The 14,029-nt window shown below is 38.3% G+C and overlaps 1 protein-coding gene across 1 annotated transcript in view; it reads left to right on the top strand.

The window, feature by feature from the left end:
* FABP6 (fatty acid binding protein 6) overlaps positions 1 to 14,029 on the top strand; it is a gene marked incomplete at its 5' end in the record, with an annotated part of 38,632 nt that overhangs the window by 21,663 nt on the left and 2,940 nt on the right. Inside the window, 2 exon segments of the mRNA XM_082063997.1 lie at positions 12,623 to 12,727; positions 13,595 to 13,770. Coding sequence (XP_081920123.1) covers positions 12,623 to 12,727; positions 13,595 to 13,770 — 281 coding nt within the window.

Genomic DNA, 14,029 nt, shown 5'->3' on the forward strand with positions numbered 1-14,029 from the left:
ACATTTTTAAGCATCCTGAGAATGATAAGTGATCTGTGTATGTTACCAAATCGAGTCATTAAAAAAATGCAAGTTTAGGTTAAGTATTAAGTTTAAAAATATAAGCAATTATCACTGCTTAGTGTTTCAGTTCCCTACTGCTTTCGCATTATTTAGGAGGAAAACAGCTGTTGTGTGGTACTATGAAGTAAAGAAAATTCCAAGTGGAAGTTAAGATTTTGAAGTGTTTTCCAGATTTTCCTTCTGATTCCAGAAGGAAACTTAAACTCTGGAATAAGCCATATTTCTCTTAAAGATAAAATCACAGCTGTTAACCACATAGTCTCATTTTCCCAGTTTTACATCAATGTTGTTTTGTTAATAACAGCAAGTTCATTGCTGACCAACTCCAGAATGAATAAAGCCATCGGAAGAGGGATGCTACACACTAGATGTAATAAAAGCAATGAGTAGAACAAGCAGATGCAAAGATCTGCTTGTTTTGGAGATGGTGAAGAAATGGCAGGTGAGACGTATGCATTTTCTCTGCTAAAAAACTCTCTCCTGTTAAATATATATAAGGAAATATAACCAATTTCAGATTGTTGTAAAATATGCAGTGAGATGTGACTGTGCATCATGCACATTGAAGCATAGCTGAAGCCCAAAAGAGTACTTATATGCAAAGAAAAAACACTTAAATGCTGTCTTCTCCTGTCTGCCTTTGAGATTCATTGAGACAAAATCCTTGTTTGTTTAGCTTACTGGGGTCGCAAACAGCTTATCACCATCCTCAGACAGCTGTCTGTTGCAGCTGACTCTTCAGGTGAGCTGCAGAAGAGAGCAGAGGAAAAGCTTGAGAGAGTGAAGGAGATGGGAGGGAACTAGTAAACATGATTTTAAAATATAAGAAAAAGTCAACTGCAAAACAGGTGTGCCTTCAAAAAAAAATAGCATCTAAATTTAATGTTCCTCTTAACAGAGATTCAGGAACTGCAGCTGAAGGAATCCTTTAGAACAGCAGAATTGAACTGTGCGTGGGGTTTATGTGCACAAATAAAGCAGCAGGCTTTACAAGTGCGATAGATGGAGGTTAATACACTTCAGGAAAACCGGTGGAGATACAGGGCAGTGTGCTGGGGAAACCGTTACATCTAAAAGATGGAGGGTGTCTATTGTTTTAACAGACAGCAGTGAAGCAGGATTTCTGGCTATTAATCCCCTCTCATGTGACCTGAGGCAAACTACATAATCTGTATTTGAGATACAGCACTAGTGCTTTAATGATGGAGGGCTGGGGAGCAGCAGTCTGGAAAGCAGGATGCATAATAACATGTGCTGTGTTTATTCCATGCATACTGAACTCTGAGTAACCCTGGCAGGAGAAGGAGTTCCCCTGGCAGGCCAAGTGGGGAATTTGGCCTTTCTTTAGCTCTGCAGCTTTATGTATTTGCTTCAGTAACCATTAATGATCCAGATACAGAGATGTTGACATTACAGGGGTAAAGATGCATCAAAATAAGGAAGTTGTGAAATTGCAGTATACTAAGGGGGGTAGAAACAGTCTGTTTCAAAATCAGAAGTTACATTTCAATTTATTGGAATGACCTAGAAAGTTTTATTTTGAGATGTGCAAAACACATATCTGTATTTATAAGCAGGGAATTGTCTTATTGAACCGGAAAGTTAACACCTTGCTCAGCACCTATTGCTAGGCTGCATTTTTTCATCATATGTGTTATGGAGTAAACTCTGCAATATGCTAAAGAAAATGCTCTGAATATCCCCAGCTAGAGGGAAAAGGCGAAGGAAGTAGGACTGGTATCAAGATACAGTTATCAAAAGGCACTTGTATATAATGCATTAGTGGATTTGAAAACAAACATTTCAGATGTTTATAAAAATGTGCTTGTTTTATAACAAATTAAAAATATTTATTTTTTTGTAGTGTTAACTGTGATTTTTTTAAAAATCCAGAAGCAGCATGAGATGAAAAAAAATATTGCAACAAGAAAGATAAACTTTTTATTACATAAGCTATGTATAAACTTGCATGTTTATCAGAGATAATGTAATTCAACATCTACACTGCAAGTTAGGAATATTTTCTAAGGAGGCAGATTTAGTAATATATTCAGTAAAATGAGGTTGGCCATGGGTATTGCAGCAATCTCCTTACATGTCTCTCTGGACTGACTCTCAGCACATTGATTCCTTAAAATAAAGGAAAAACAAGAAAAAGGCAGAAGCTTTTAATGTCTTTGTTTTTCCTTTAAACAGTACTTGAAAAGAATAAGTTTTTCTTTAAACAGTGTAAGGCAGAAACAGAAACAAGTGGAAAACTCATATGTCTCTGTACTTCAAAATGTGGTCATTTTTTAAACAACTCCTTTCCAATGTGAAGAAATCTCTTGTGTTAAAGTTCTACAAAATCCTGAACACCTCCAGTTCCTGTTAGGTTCTCAGTTAATAAATACATTGTCTTGCAAGACTAAATAGTAGTCTTTTATTAAGTAGATAATGTTTGTTTTTAAAAGTACGACATTTCTTTCCTTATTATCCATGGGCTACACATCAGTAGCCTATGCTTAATAAGCCAATATTGTGAGTAAAATTAAGAAAGGAAAATAATTTGTGTATAATTTTATTTTTTTAAAGAACTTTCCATTTCCAGTGTTTCTTATATCTCTGTAGATTTTTGAAAACCTCTCTCTTCTGTATAGCGGGTAGCACTTAAAAACAGACTTATTGTTTTATAATATGACTTGTTTGGGAGGAAACAGAGCAGCTCTTAGCAGAATCCGTACAGAAAGAACAAGTTAAAACATGGTGTTACATATTGTTCTTTATTGACTTCAGTAAACTTAGTTAAAGGCAAGCTCTATGCAGCATTTCTGCAAGAAAGCCTAAATCAACATGATATAGGCTAAACCCGCTGTTTCTTGGTTTGTTAGGTGGAGCAAAGCTTTCTGTGCTGATTCTGGTGGAGTGACTGCTGTCGCTGGAGTGCAGTTGCCCGGCACTGCGGAAGAGGCGTGTGAGAGGTAGGGATAACGCTGTAGAACATGCATGGCAGTTCTGTGCACACAATAAGCTCTGGGACTGGTGTCAGCGAGTTGTCCAGCTGTGAGAACTCCAGTTTGTGTTGTAGAAACAGGATAAGTTCCTGAAACACTGGGTCCTGGCTTCATCCCATGTTCATCCTGCTGCCTTCTAAGCCTCATTTGAATAAATCACCGTGCAAATTTTGTAGGCAACTATAGCTGTAGAGTGGAGGCTTCCAGAGCATGATACTTTCAAAATACATTGTGACTAAGAAAGAATTTGATTTTTGTGGTGGTGGTGTGTGGTGGTGACAGCCTGTTGTGTTCAGTTGCCCTCCCTGCTCTCAGTTCCCACTAATGTTAAATGCAGGTACAGTGCACATTCACCTTATATTGGTACATAACTTTTCTCCCCAATTTTGATGGTGACTGGGGATTACTTAGAGGACCACAGCCATGTGAAAGAACTCTCCAAATTAGACTAGATTACCTTGAGGATAAGCTCCCATTTGGAGCCATGTTGTCCTGATGTGTCAGCAAGTACAATCATATAGATACTATTAAGTAATAAAATCTTTACAACATGTCACATGAACGGTGTAGATAAAGGGGAGATGACTATTGGGTTTTGTTCAGAAAAGTCTGAAAGAGCAGGTATAATGATTCCTATCTTGAGTGATGTCACAAACCGTCTTTAGAAGTATAGTGACTTTCTGTTAGAGACTTCTATTATAAATATATAGAACAAAGAAATATATAAAGGTAGTATCTTTAACTCAGTTTGCTTTCACCAGAAGATTCTACAGATAAGGTTAAACTATATCTTTCATTTTAGCAACTTTTAAAAAATTGTCTGTGTTAGACTAAAACCATTGAGGTTCAGAATGTTCTATGGTGTCTTTTAATCCAAAAATGGTATTTCAAAGAAATTTTAACACTTTTGTGTAAGCCAAATTGATAGTAGCCAGAATTAGTTTTACTGTGTATTTTCAGATTAATGTGAGTCAGAACTGGCATAATAAAAATCTTCACGTCTTCTGTTGTTGTCGTTACTAAAACTTGATCATCAAGATAGCTTCGTATTTCTGCTATCAGTCCCCATTACCATTGAATTATATGCACTTGATAAAATTTAGTGTATGATAACTAATTAAAGGGAAGAATCCCAAAGAAAGAAAAGAACAATCAGATCCACAAGAAGTTGCTGGTATCGATTTTCCTGTAAAACCAAACATTTTAGTATGTCTGTTAATGATCTTGGTTTAAAAGGTAGGGAGCGTACCAGTGAAACTTGCTGTTGAGCTGGAAAATGTTGTAGGCCCCAGTCACCTCTGTTCCAAAAAGGTTATCTGAAATTGGAGTGAGTGAAGAAGAATACTTGGATGATAAGAGAAAGAAAAAGTCTGACATTTAAGAAGTGTCTAACGGTGTTGCATGCCTTAGCCCAATTCATTTACCAGAGAAAAAAAAAGAGGATGTAACTGCTCTCTAAAGCAGTTTGTGGTAAACTCAGAGAAAGAAGTTCTGCTTCACAGATGGGGCAGTGCTGGCACAAGTGCAAACAGGCTTAGACTAACCATGCAATAATTTAAACTAGAAAGTAAAGCATTTTTATGTAGTAGGGACAGTAAACTGCCTGCTAGAGTAACAAAGACAAGAAATTGTATAGAGTGCTGTCAAGTCTAGAAAAGATTGCAATGAAAACAGAGGTTTTCCTCCTAGTTTTTGTTTTGGTGCCTCTGAGTCCAGGAGTGCTGACTTGATCTGCTTGGGTGTTGGACTCTGAAGAGACAGTAGGAAATAATGAGTTTGGAACATGTGTGCTGAGCCTTCAGCTTGCAGAAAATTTATTCAGTGAACCTGAACTAGCTCAATTAGCATGAGTATTTTTCTCGTTTTCCTCTCCAGAACCTTGTTTACAATTATCAGTTTAGACTTCTTTATTATTTGAATACAGGTCATAAAGTATAACATGATTACGGTGAGGATTTTTCAGTGGCATAGCCACCTTGTGCCAATATCCCACCAGCTGTTTGTTCCCTTCTCCATGCCAACACTTGCATTATGCCTATACAGCTGTTGGTGTGATCATATGAGAAGAACTGGATCAGAGCACTGATCTAGCTGAAAAATACCTTTTTATTTTATCTTTCGTTTTTAGTTGCCTGAACCAGACCTCAGCAGTCCCCATTGAGGTAGCACTAGAGATCAGGAACACCAGGTAGGGGCAACAGAACCAAATGCTTCTTACAGATTCTTCCTATGCCAGCTACTACAGTTTGAATGAATCACTTGATTATTTTGCTGTCTGGAAACTACCTTTGTGGAGATCCAAACAGACTGAAAGTTTTCCTGAGAGAGTGTTTTGGCAAGAAATAAATTTCCTTTTGGGGTGTCCCAAAAATACTGGAAGATCTGTGCCTTCCTCCCCTGCAAATGTTTGTCTCTCAGCTTCTGGTAGGATCCTTTCTTTCCTGTTTTTGTTAGGCAGATCCTGCCCATCAGAATGTCACATCCATGGCGAGGACTGAGTCTGTACTGTGTCACCTGTAAGAGTCCTATAGAGCTGGCTGGTGCATTTCTGTTAAATATATGGACTCTGTACAAGCATTAACTTTTCAATAATTCTTGTTGGTAATTATTTTTTTACCGCTTATGAGTTTAGAACAGTAACACCTAGTACTATACTAAGTGGATACTTAATAAGGCAACATTATAATAGGACTCCCATGGAATTGCACACTACATTAACATGAAATAAGTTCATTCTGAATTCATTGTGAATGATTACTCTGAATACCAAAGGAATCATTAGCCATTTACTACAGAGGGTTGCTGAATAATTGCCAGATACAGCTGAGTATTAAGAATTTACAAGCTTTCCTGAGTCAGTTTCATTCTGAAAGAATCATTAAGTGTAACTTTATTTTCACTGGAGAGTTCCTACTTTTGTTCTGAATCTGTATTTCTTGTTCAATTGCATTCCAGTTCTAAAAGCACTTCAAAGGTAGTCACTTAGCCTAGTTCATTCACTAATGGAATTACTTTCCTTATCTCCATTTTTCTCTTTGAGTGTATCTCAGTTGGCTTTATACAACACATCTGAAAGGTTAATAAACTTTAAAGCATGCTGGGAGATATTCAAGGGCAGGGTGACTCCGACATGACAAAAAGAATGCAAAAGCGTTATATTTATGACTCCGTGGCAAGTAAATTCTGAAAGTAAAGATATCCAAGGCCTTTGATTTGGTTCTTGAAAGTTCCCTCTGTTCCTACTAGCATTTGAAGACTCAGCTGTTTTGCATATCAGAGGTAGCTGACTTGGGAGCCAGAGGGAATTAACTGCTCGCTCTGGATCAACTTTTCCTTTGGGTATAAGCTTCCACAAGAGTTTTACTTCTTTAACAACTTATTCATGCTGACTGCCTGCAACAGCCACACAGTTTCAAGTCCCATCATTCACCAGGATCACCAGTCCCATCATTCACACAAATACAGCCTTGAGCCTTTCTGCATAATTTCTCATTGTAACTACTGGTTTGATTCCTGCCCATAATCCTGACCATATACATTCAAGTATGAGGATTACTATGTAATGTTAGCTCAGTGACTCAGGTTTCAAAGTTAGGTAAGCACAGCTGTGAATACATGTTTTGGGGTTGTTTGGGTTTGTTTTTTTTTTCCACTCAAACAAATTTAGTGTAAAAAGCCTGTTCTCCTTAGACCACACAGAATAAGGTTCTGCCATTTCCTTGCCTTCTGTCTGCAAACAGTACTGTTCCATCTAAGCATGCACACCTTTATTTGTGTTTCTCTGTGGGTTTCACAAATGCCAGCCTGCCACAAATAGCATTTGCACGTAAATTTAGATTCATTAAATTGTGTTGAAGTGTTAGTTCAACGGTAGCTGGTTCCCACTGAATTCAGGGAAACAAGCATTTGTCCTCTGATCAATAATGTTTAATTAAATCTGTATGAACCAATCCTGTGTGTTGTTGATTGCCAAGATAGCAATACAAATGTATTTAAGCAAGGGCTAATACAATGTGATATTTTGGTGGTGCCATAACCCAATGCTTAGGAAATAGTCTTCATTTAGAACTGTCCCAAAATGAAACATATGAACATTATTGCTTTTATAATGATATAATTTTGTATAAATATAAATGATGCATTTAACGTGAATCTTACCGAGCTGCTTATAACCAGCTCAGGGGGGATTTTTTTTCTTCACACCCGATGGAGAATGAAGGGGTCATTGACTCATTTTGGAGATGCAGCTGTGGCAAACCCTGGTGTGCTCTAACTGCAGTCAGGGGTTTGCACTGGCGAGGTGAGGGACACCTTGCCTGGCCCATGGCCCTGCCCGTCGGCCACCAGATGGCAGGAACAGGCTCCTCTCGAATAATGATATTTTCTTTGACCTACATAAAGAACAGCTGCATTTTTCTCCCTTCAAAACGATAGACAGTGCTGAGTACATTGAAGGTAATAGCCACTTTCTGAAAGCTGTTTTCAGCTTTTACACCTGAAGCTTTTTATTCTTTTGCCTTTCTCTCTTATGATTCTCATCTTGTGCCAGGGAAATTTATTTTAATTTTCCACTGGTCTCAGTTATAGCTGTTAATTCAGTCGAATTTCAACTGAGTTCTGTTAAGGAAAAGCATAACATAACCCAGGTTGACTGCAGCATTGTGCAGGCTCTATGTTGTAGTATTTGGAATGGATTAAATACATGTAATGTGTTTAAAATACATGTATACGTAGATTTTTTTTTTTCACTGGATAATTCTGGGGATCTCTGTACCATTTAGTTCAGTGCCCAGCCCACCAAGGATGAAGCGTGGCTGTAGCAGGATGCAAAAGCAGCATGGCATAGTCATGGCTCTGAAGAGAAAATCATAAATATTGTAAATGCAAATTGTAAGGTCATTAAACAGATAACTGGTTTTAGCTGAAACTGAAGAGATAGGGACTTGTGCAAGTGGCCATAACTTCAGTAAAGTCAGAGGGATTCTATCCCTTTTTTCTTGGAATAAACATTGTCCAGACTCAGTATTTCACAGAATCACAGAATATTAGGGGCTGGAAGGGACCTCAAGAGATCACCTAGGCCAGTCCCCCTGCTGGAGCAGGAACACTTAGATGAGGCTACACAGGAATGTGTCCAGAGTAGGAGACTCCACAACCCCCCAGGCAGCCTGTTCCATTGTATTGGCATTTGGAAGACTACTTAGTGGAATTCTTCATTCTTCAGTACATGATTGAATTTCATTACCTTTTGCAACAAAAAAGGCAGGAATGAAAATAAGGATTTATTTCAGAAAAAGTCAGCAGAAACACGGGTGCAAATTCACAACGTACATTGAACAGTTTTCTGCACAGAGAGGTACAGATGATGGCACATTTGCTCAAAGCTTATTCTAAAGTGATTCTGATCCTGAGCAGCCAGGCAGAGCAAGCACATTTATTAACATTTACTAGCATGTGTAGCTTTACCTTTATTGTTTGGATGTGTGTTCGTAACCTGCTCTGGAACTCTCATGCACAGCGCAGCGTACAGCTCCTTGGAGGTGAATAAACTCGTACTTAGTGCAAGGCAAGAGTGACCCACCCAGTAAAATAGTTACTTATTGGTAATTCACTGTACTACACACTGGCTCCATGCCCACCATGTTCCCACTGCAGGCAAGCTCAAAGTGTTACAGAGTTGTGTAGATGTCAGCATTTTTATATCAGATCACAAGATAGCTATCAATATAAGTTGATCTTTATAGAGAGAGATAACATAAAAACTCTGGTACTGTTCATACAATCTGATTATCTTTTTCCTGTTTCACAGAACTGTAGCATTTTTCTTATCCAGTCTGATCTATCTTCCAAGGTCCATGTGGTGTTACTACATCAGTGGCATTGTCCCCCAATAATTTTATGTAAACACAAGAGTTTATGGCTTGAGTTCGTTTACCTTCTTCCCAGGGTTCTGCATGTCCCTCTGGAACACGGAGACCCTGGTGCAGAGCAGAGGCCTTTGGTGCTCAGCCGACCCAAGTTCAGTCTCACCAGCCACCTGCTCCCCAAAAGCTCAGGAGGGGCTGGAAACTCGGTGTCTTCCAGAGCACTCAGAGCCACATGGAGATGGCAAGAATCTGAGATTTGGAGACTGGAGACTTGCTCAGCAGCTTTAGAGACGCTCACGGCCCATCAGTGGAGCAAGTGTAAAACTCCACGGGTGACGTTGAAAGGAAATGGTCGCTCAGAGCTCTTGTTTGCTTCAAAGGGCTTGTTTATTATAATAATGTTTAAATTAATGTACTGTCCTGTGGACACTGTGTTAATGCCTGGACTTAGGATTTATTACTGGCTGCATCATCCATTCACTATATCATAAGCTCCAATAGGTCACTTTTTCTCACTCTTTCAGCTTTCTCATGTATGAAATAGGCTTGATGGTACTTTTCTGTGAATGATATTTTCGAATCTGTGTATGACTGAAATTACTGGGGGTTTTGCCTCTTTTAATGGCACAGAGTTTACACAGTTGTAGCTTAACTGGTATCTATCTGCTTAGGTTTATCATAGCAGTAAGAACTGAGGCTTCTTTGTGTGTGCGACTGCTTCATTGTTTTCCATGCTTATGCTGTTTTTCTTTATAGAGATAGAGCCTGAGCATCTGGGTCCAGCTGATAAAGTTTCCTTTTCAGTTGTCTGCTCCTGCACAATTGGTCATTAGGTTCAGGAATCTTGGGGTTAAGCTGAAGGAGTTTTAATTTAAAAACTAAGTGTCAAATATGGTTGCAGAACAGTCAGAATCATTTTACAGACACTTTTAAATTAAAAGTGCAAAGGAAACACTGGTGGTGAAGCAAGTTTCTCTGTTCCTTTCCTGAATCTTATGTATTTGTAATGGATATAGAAACCCCTAGTTTTGTACTTTTCTCCCACACTCTTGTGTTTTGAATGCTAATCACAGAAAAGAGTGCGGGGAAAGTTCACAGAGGGAAGGTATGTGGCTCTCTCCTACTTCCAGTATGGAGACATCCTTTTAACTGCATTCAGACAGCAGATGGTGTGGCTTTTGTGGCATCATGAACTCCAGCACAATATAGACAGCCACTGCACAGCGTGGTACAATTTAAAGCTGAGTAAATATGGGGAGAGTGAAGGGTTAGGGGGTGGGAAGGCAGTAATTCCTAGGACATTTGTTCCATTTTTATTTTACAAATTGACCATGATTTTGTCATGCTTCACTCTTGTTCACTTTCTGCATCTGTTCTAGAAAACTGCTTGCCTGCCGGGAACATACACCTAAACAGTTTTAAAAGGGTTGTTGTCAACTTGAAAAAACATATCTCCATTTGAAAGTTTTATTTTTCCTTTCATAAGATGATAAGACTTCAGAGAGGAAGAAGCTAATTAAAAAAAAAAAAAAAGGCAGAAATAATATAAATTTCCAACTCATAACCATGAGGTAAGCCCTTTTCCAGTCTACAGGTATAATCCCTCACAAAACTGACTGGGACTTTTCTGAAGCTTACTCTGGTCAGAAAATTCTTTTCCATTAGAAGTTCCCTTCTTGCCTGATTCAGACTTTTCACCCATCAGTCAGTGTGTTATTCTCAAATCCCTCTCATTTTTCCCCTTAAGAAAAAGTTTTGTAACTGCAAAACAGGAAATGTTCTCCTATTCAAACCTCCTGTGCCCTGCATATTCCGTACTTGGTTTAAAGGCTGCATAGCTTACAGACAGCAGGGGTTTTGCATAAAAGAAAGCAGCTTAGTAAATAAAATGTTAATACAAATTAAAGAGAGTTTTTGTCATTGAGTTGCAACACACCCTGACAAGTAATATGCCATTAAATATATATGTATATATAGCAAATATATTTAATAAAACCTTAAATCTCCCCTGACTGATACTAATTCCAGGAGTTTTGTGGACACTGTTATGCTGTGACTAAACAGTTGGGTACAGGGCATCTTACTTCTGGCTCCTCTTGAATTTAATGCTGGTCTACATCCAGTCCTAAATCTGTGAGGGCACATCAAGAAACAGTCAGTGTGTGACTATAGGAGAGAGGAGCCGGAGGAGTTTGACTGGGAGCTGCTGGGTAGAACAGCTCTCAAACTAAACCCCACTGCCCAACAGGAAAGATTTTGAGCCCAGGCTGAGGGAGTGCACAACTGACTATGTGAACCCAATGTTATTAGCAATAAATTGTTATATGTAGCAACGCTTCTCGTTTGTATAGTTTTACAGTAATGATATATTATGATTTATGATATTTAACATTTTAAGTTTCATCCCATTACTGAAGTTTGTCTCATTCTCTGGCAGGGTGGGGTATGGATAAGTCTATTAATTAGAAATACAGACATGGAGTACATCAATTTGAAAGTATAACAAGGACAGCAGTGGTGAAACTTAGTAGACCTTTGTTTTCTATTCTTCTTCAGATCAGTTTATTGACTCTAAATAGACATGGCTTTTTGCATTGGCATGTGGGATTAAATTAATTGCATTTAAGAAAGGAACCCACTTGCATACAACAAAACTTGTTGAATGCTGCTATTTAGTTTTCTGGACTTTTATAAAACCAGGGAAAAGTAGATTTTCAGTTCCTTCTCAGATGTATTACTTTAATTAAATAAAATTCCAATCTATGACACCATTTCACATAAATCCTAGGGATGTTTTGTTCAGGTTTAAAATGGTTGGTCTGTATCCTCAGCCAGTGGGGCTGTGCCAAGACACAGCAGCTGAGCGGTTCCTGCCCTGTTCTCTGTGTGTGGCAATGGGTTCGTTAGGCATAGGACATCTCCTGTCTATGTTCTAAATGACCCGGCAGCCTCCCTGACCTTTAACATATGGGTATCTTACATAAACCAGAGCTCTGCTTTTCCAAAATCAGTATATTTTTTTGTACTTTGTACAAACATTTGCTAAGCATTACAAAGCATTATTTGTCTCTTGATATTAAATAAGGTATGGGATCATGGTGCCAGGGACTAATCTAATGGACTTTATACCCAAGTAGTGTAAAATAAATATTTAATAATTCTTTTTTCTGTGTGGAGAGAAGGTAAGACGTGTAGGGGCAGTAGTTTACCCAGAATCTTGTAATAGCCCTTGTCCTACCAGAATTACTTAGGAATCTATGCAGTTTGTTTCTTATTTTCATATTTTAGCTAATATAGGATACGCTTCCAAATAGAGCAAGGCTGTGATCTCAGGACACTGCTTTGAAGCCATTTTCTCCCTGTTTCATTATAACATATTTTGTCATTATTCCATCCTGACTGCAAAATCAGTGGCATCTTCAAAGTAAAAATAATATCACTTTGTTTCAATACATACTAACACCAAAACCAAGCTTTTGTCCTTGATTTCTGCTGATCTCCAGGTTATTGTCAAGAATGTATAATTGAATTGTAACCTTGATTTTCATACGGGTCAATGCCATCCGTGCTAGTGACTCACATAGATCATAAAAGTATATTTCCAGTGGGTGTGGATGTAGGTGGGCTGAACAGCTTAGGCTGGTGTATAAAAAGGAGGCCCTCGAGCCATCTGTACTTCTCCATTCTTCTTTGTTCCAGCTGCTGTTCTGCTCTACCAGCCACATCACCAGGGCAACATGGCATTCGCAGGCAAATATGAATTTGAAGGTGATGAGAACTATGATGAGTTTGTGAAGGCAATTGGTAAGTATGTCTGGGGTGTAAGTCTTCAAGATTATAAATTAATTAAAAATACTAAGGTTTTTTTTACTCAAATGTGCTGAGATCAACAGGGGCCAAGGCTGGTAGGAGCGCTCTGTGCTTCAGCAAGGAGATGACAGTTTTCATTCTTACAAGCACTGTCAGCCACAGGAGATAGTCCTGTTCTACAGGAGTGGTATTCCTTTGCAGTGGCAGCAGAAGGAAGGGCTAAGATATGTGCAGTATGAGGATCACAAACATCACTTTTTCTGTCCTTAGTATTTATCAGTGTGAGTAGAAATTTAGTTTGAAAATGCTTCTCAAAATCTCACACAGGAACAGGTTTCTGAGGATGCTTTCAGAAGACTGTGCAAACCTGTTTCAGAGAGTACCCTGTAAAAGCTCTTAGGGACACTGTGATGCTTGTGCTCATTTATTTAAAAAGCAATAGCAAATAGTGAATAGCTATGTGCAGCTAAATAGCAAAGGCATAAGTTCATACACATTAAATTCCATACATCTGCAAGTGTAGATTATTAATATTTATATATATGTTGTATCTATAGATTTATTCTGTGTGTTGTTTCTCATGGAAAAGAATGCAAGACCAAAACTTAATATTTTAGCAAATGCATTGTTGTGCCTATATCTTCCTTTATAATAGTAATTTAAACTCAGAGCTTTGATACCACTGGAAAAAGAAAATAGAAAAAACAAACCAAACAAAACTAAAAGCAAACAAACAAACAAACCACAAATCAGATGTTCAGACATTCATGTCTGAGAACAAACATACCATTAGCGGGCTTCAATTCAAATACAGCTGGTAGGCTATTACATTTGATAAACTGTATGTTTCTATTGATTAAGGTCTCCCCGGTGACAAGGCTGACATGGGAAGGAATTGCAAAATAGTCACTGAGGTGGTGCAGAATGGAAATGACTTCACCTGGACGCAGCATTTCCCAGGAGGCCGCACCACGACCAATACCTTCACAATTGGCAAGGAAGCGGACATGGAGACAATGGGTGCTAAAAAGTTCAAGGTAAATTAAGTTAGCTCTTAAGTTCTATGCTGTCTCAGTTGTTTTTTAATTTAGGGTGAAAATCAAATATGTCTCAGGGACATCTTCCCTAATTTTTTTTTTATCTGTCATAGCTTAGAAACATATAAATTTTGCCCCATTTCTTGATGGCCCTAGCAAAAAATCTAAATCTGATTTTAAAGAGAGCTAGAGCTTCAGAACTGTATGTACTAATAAAGAACAAGGGCAAAGTGTCAAGCATCTACTGGTGTCGCAGCTC

This window comes from Streptopelia decaocto (assembly GCF_964273445.1).
Source record: "Streptopelia decaocto genome assembly, chromosome: 12".
In the NCBI taxonomy this organism is placed as follows: Eukaryota; Metazoa; Chordata; class Aves; order Columbiformes; family Columbidae; genus Streptopelia; species Streptopelia decaocto.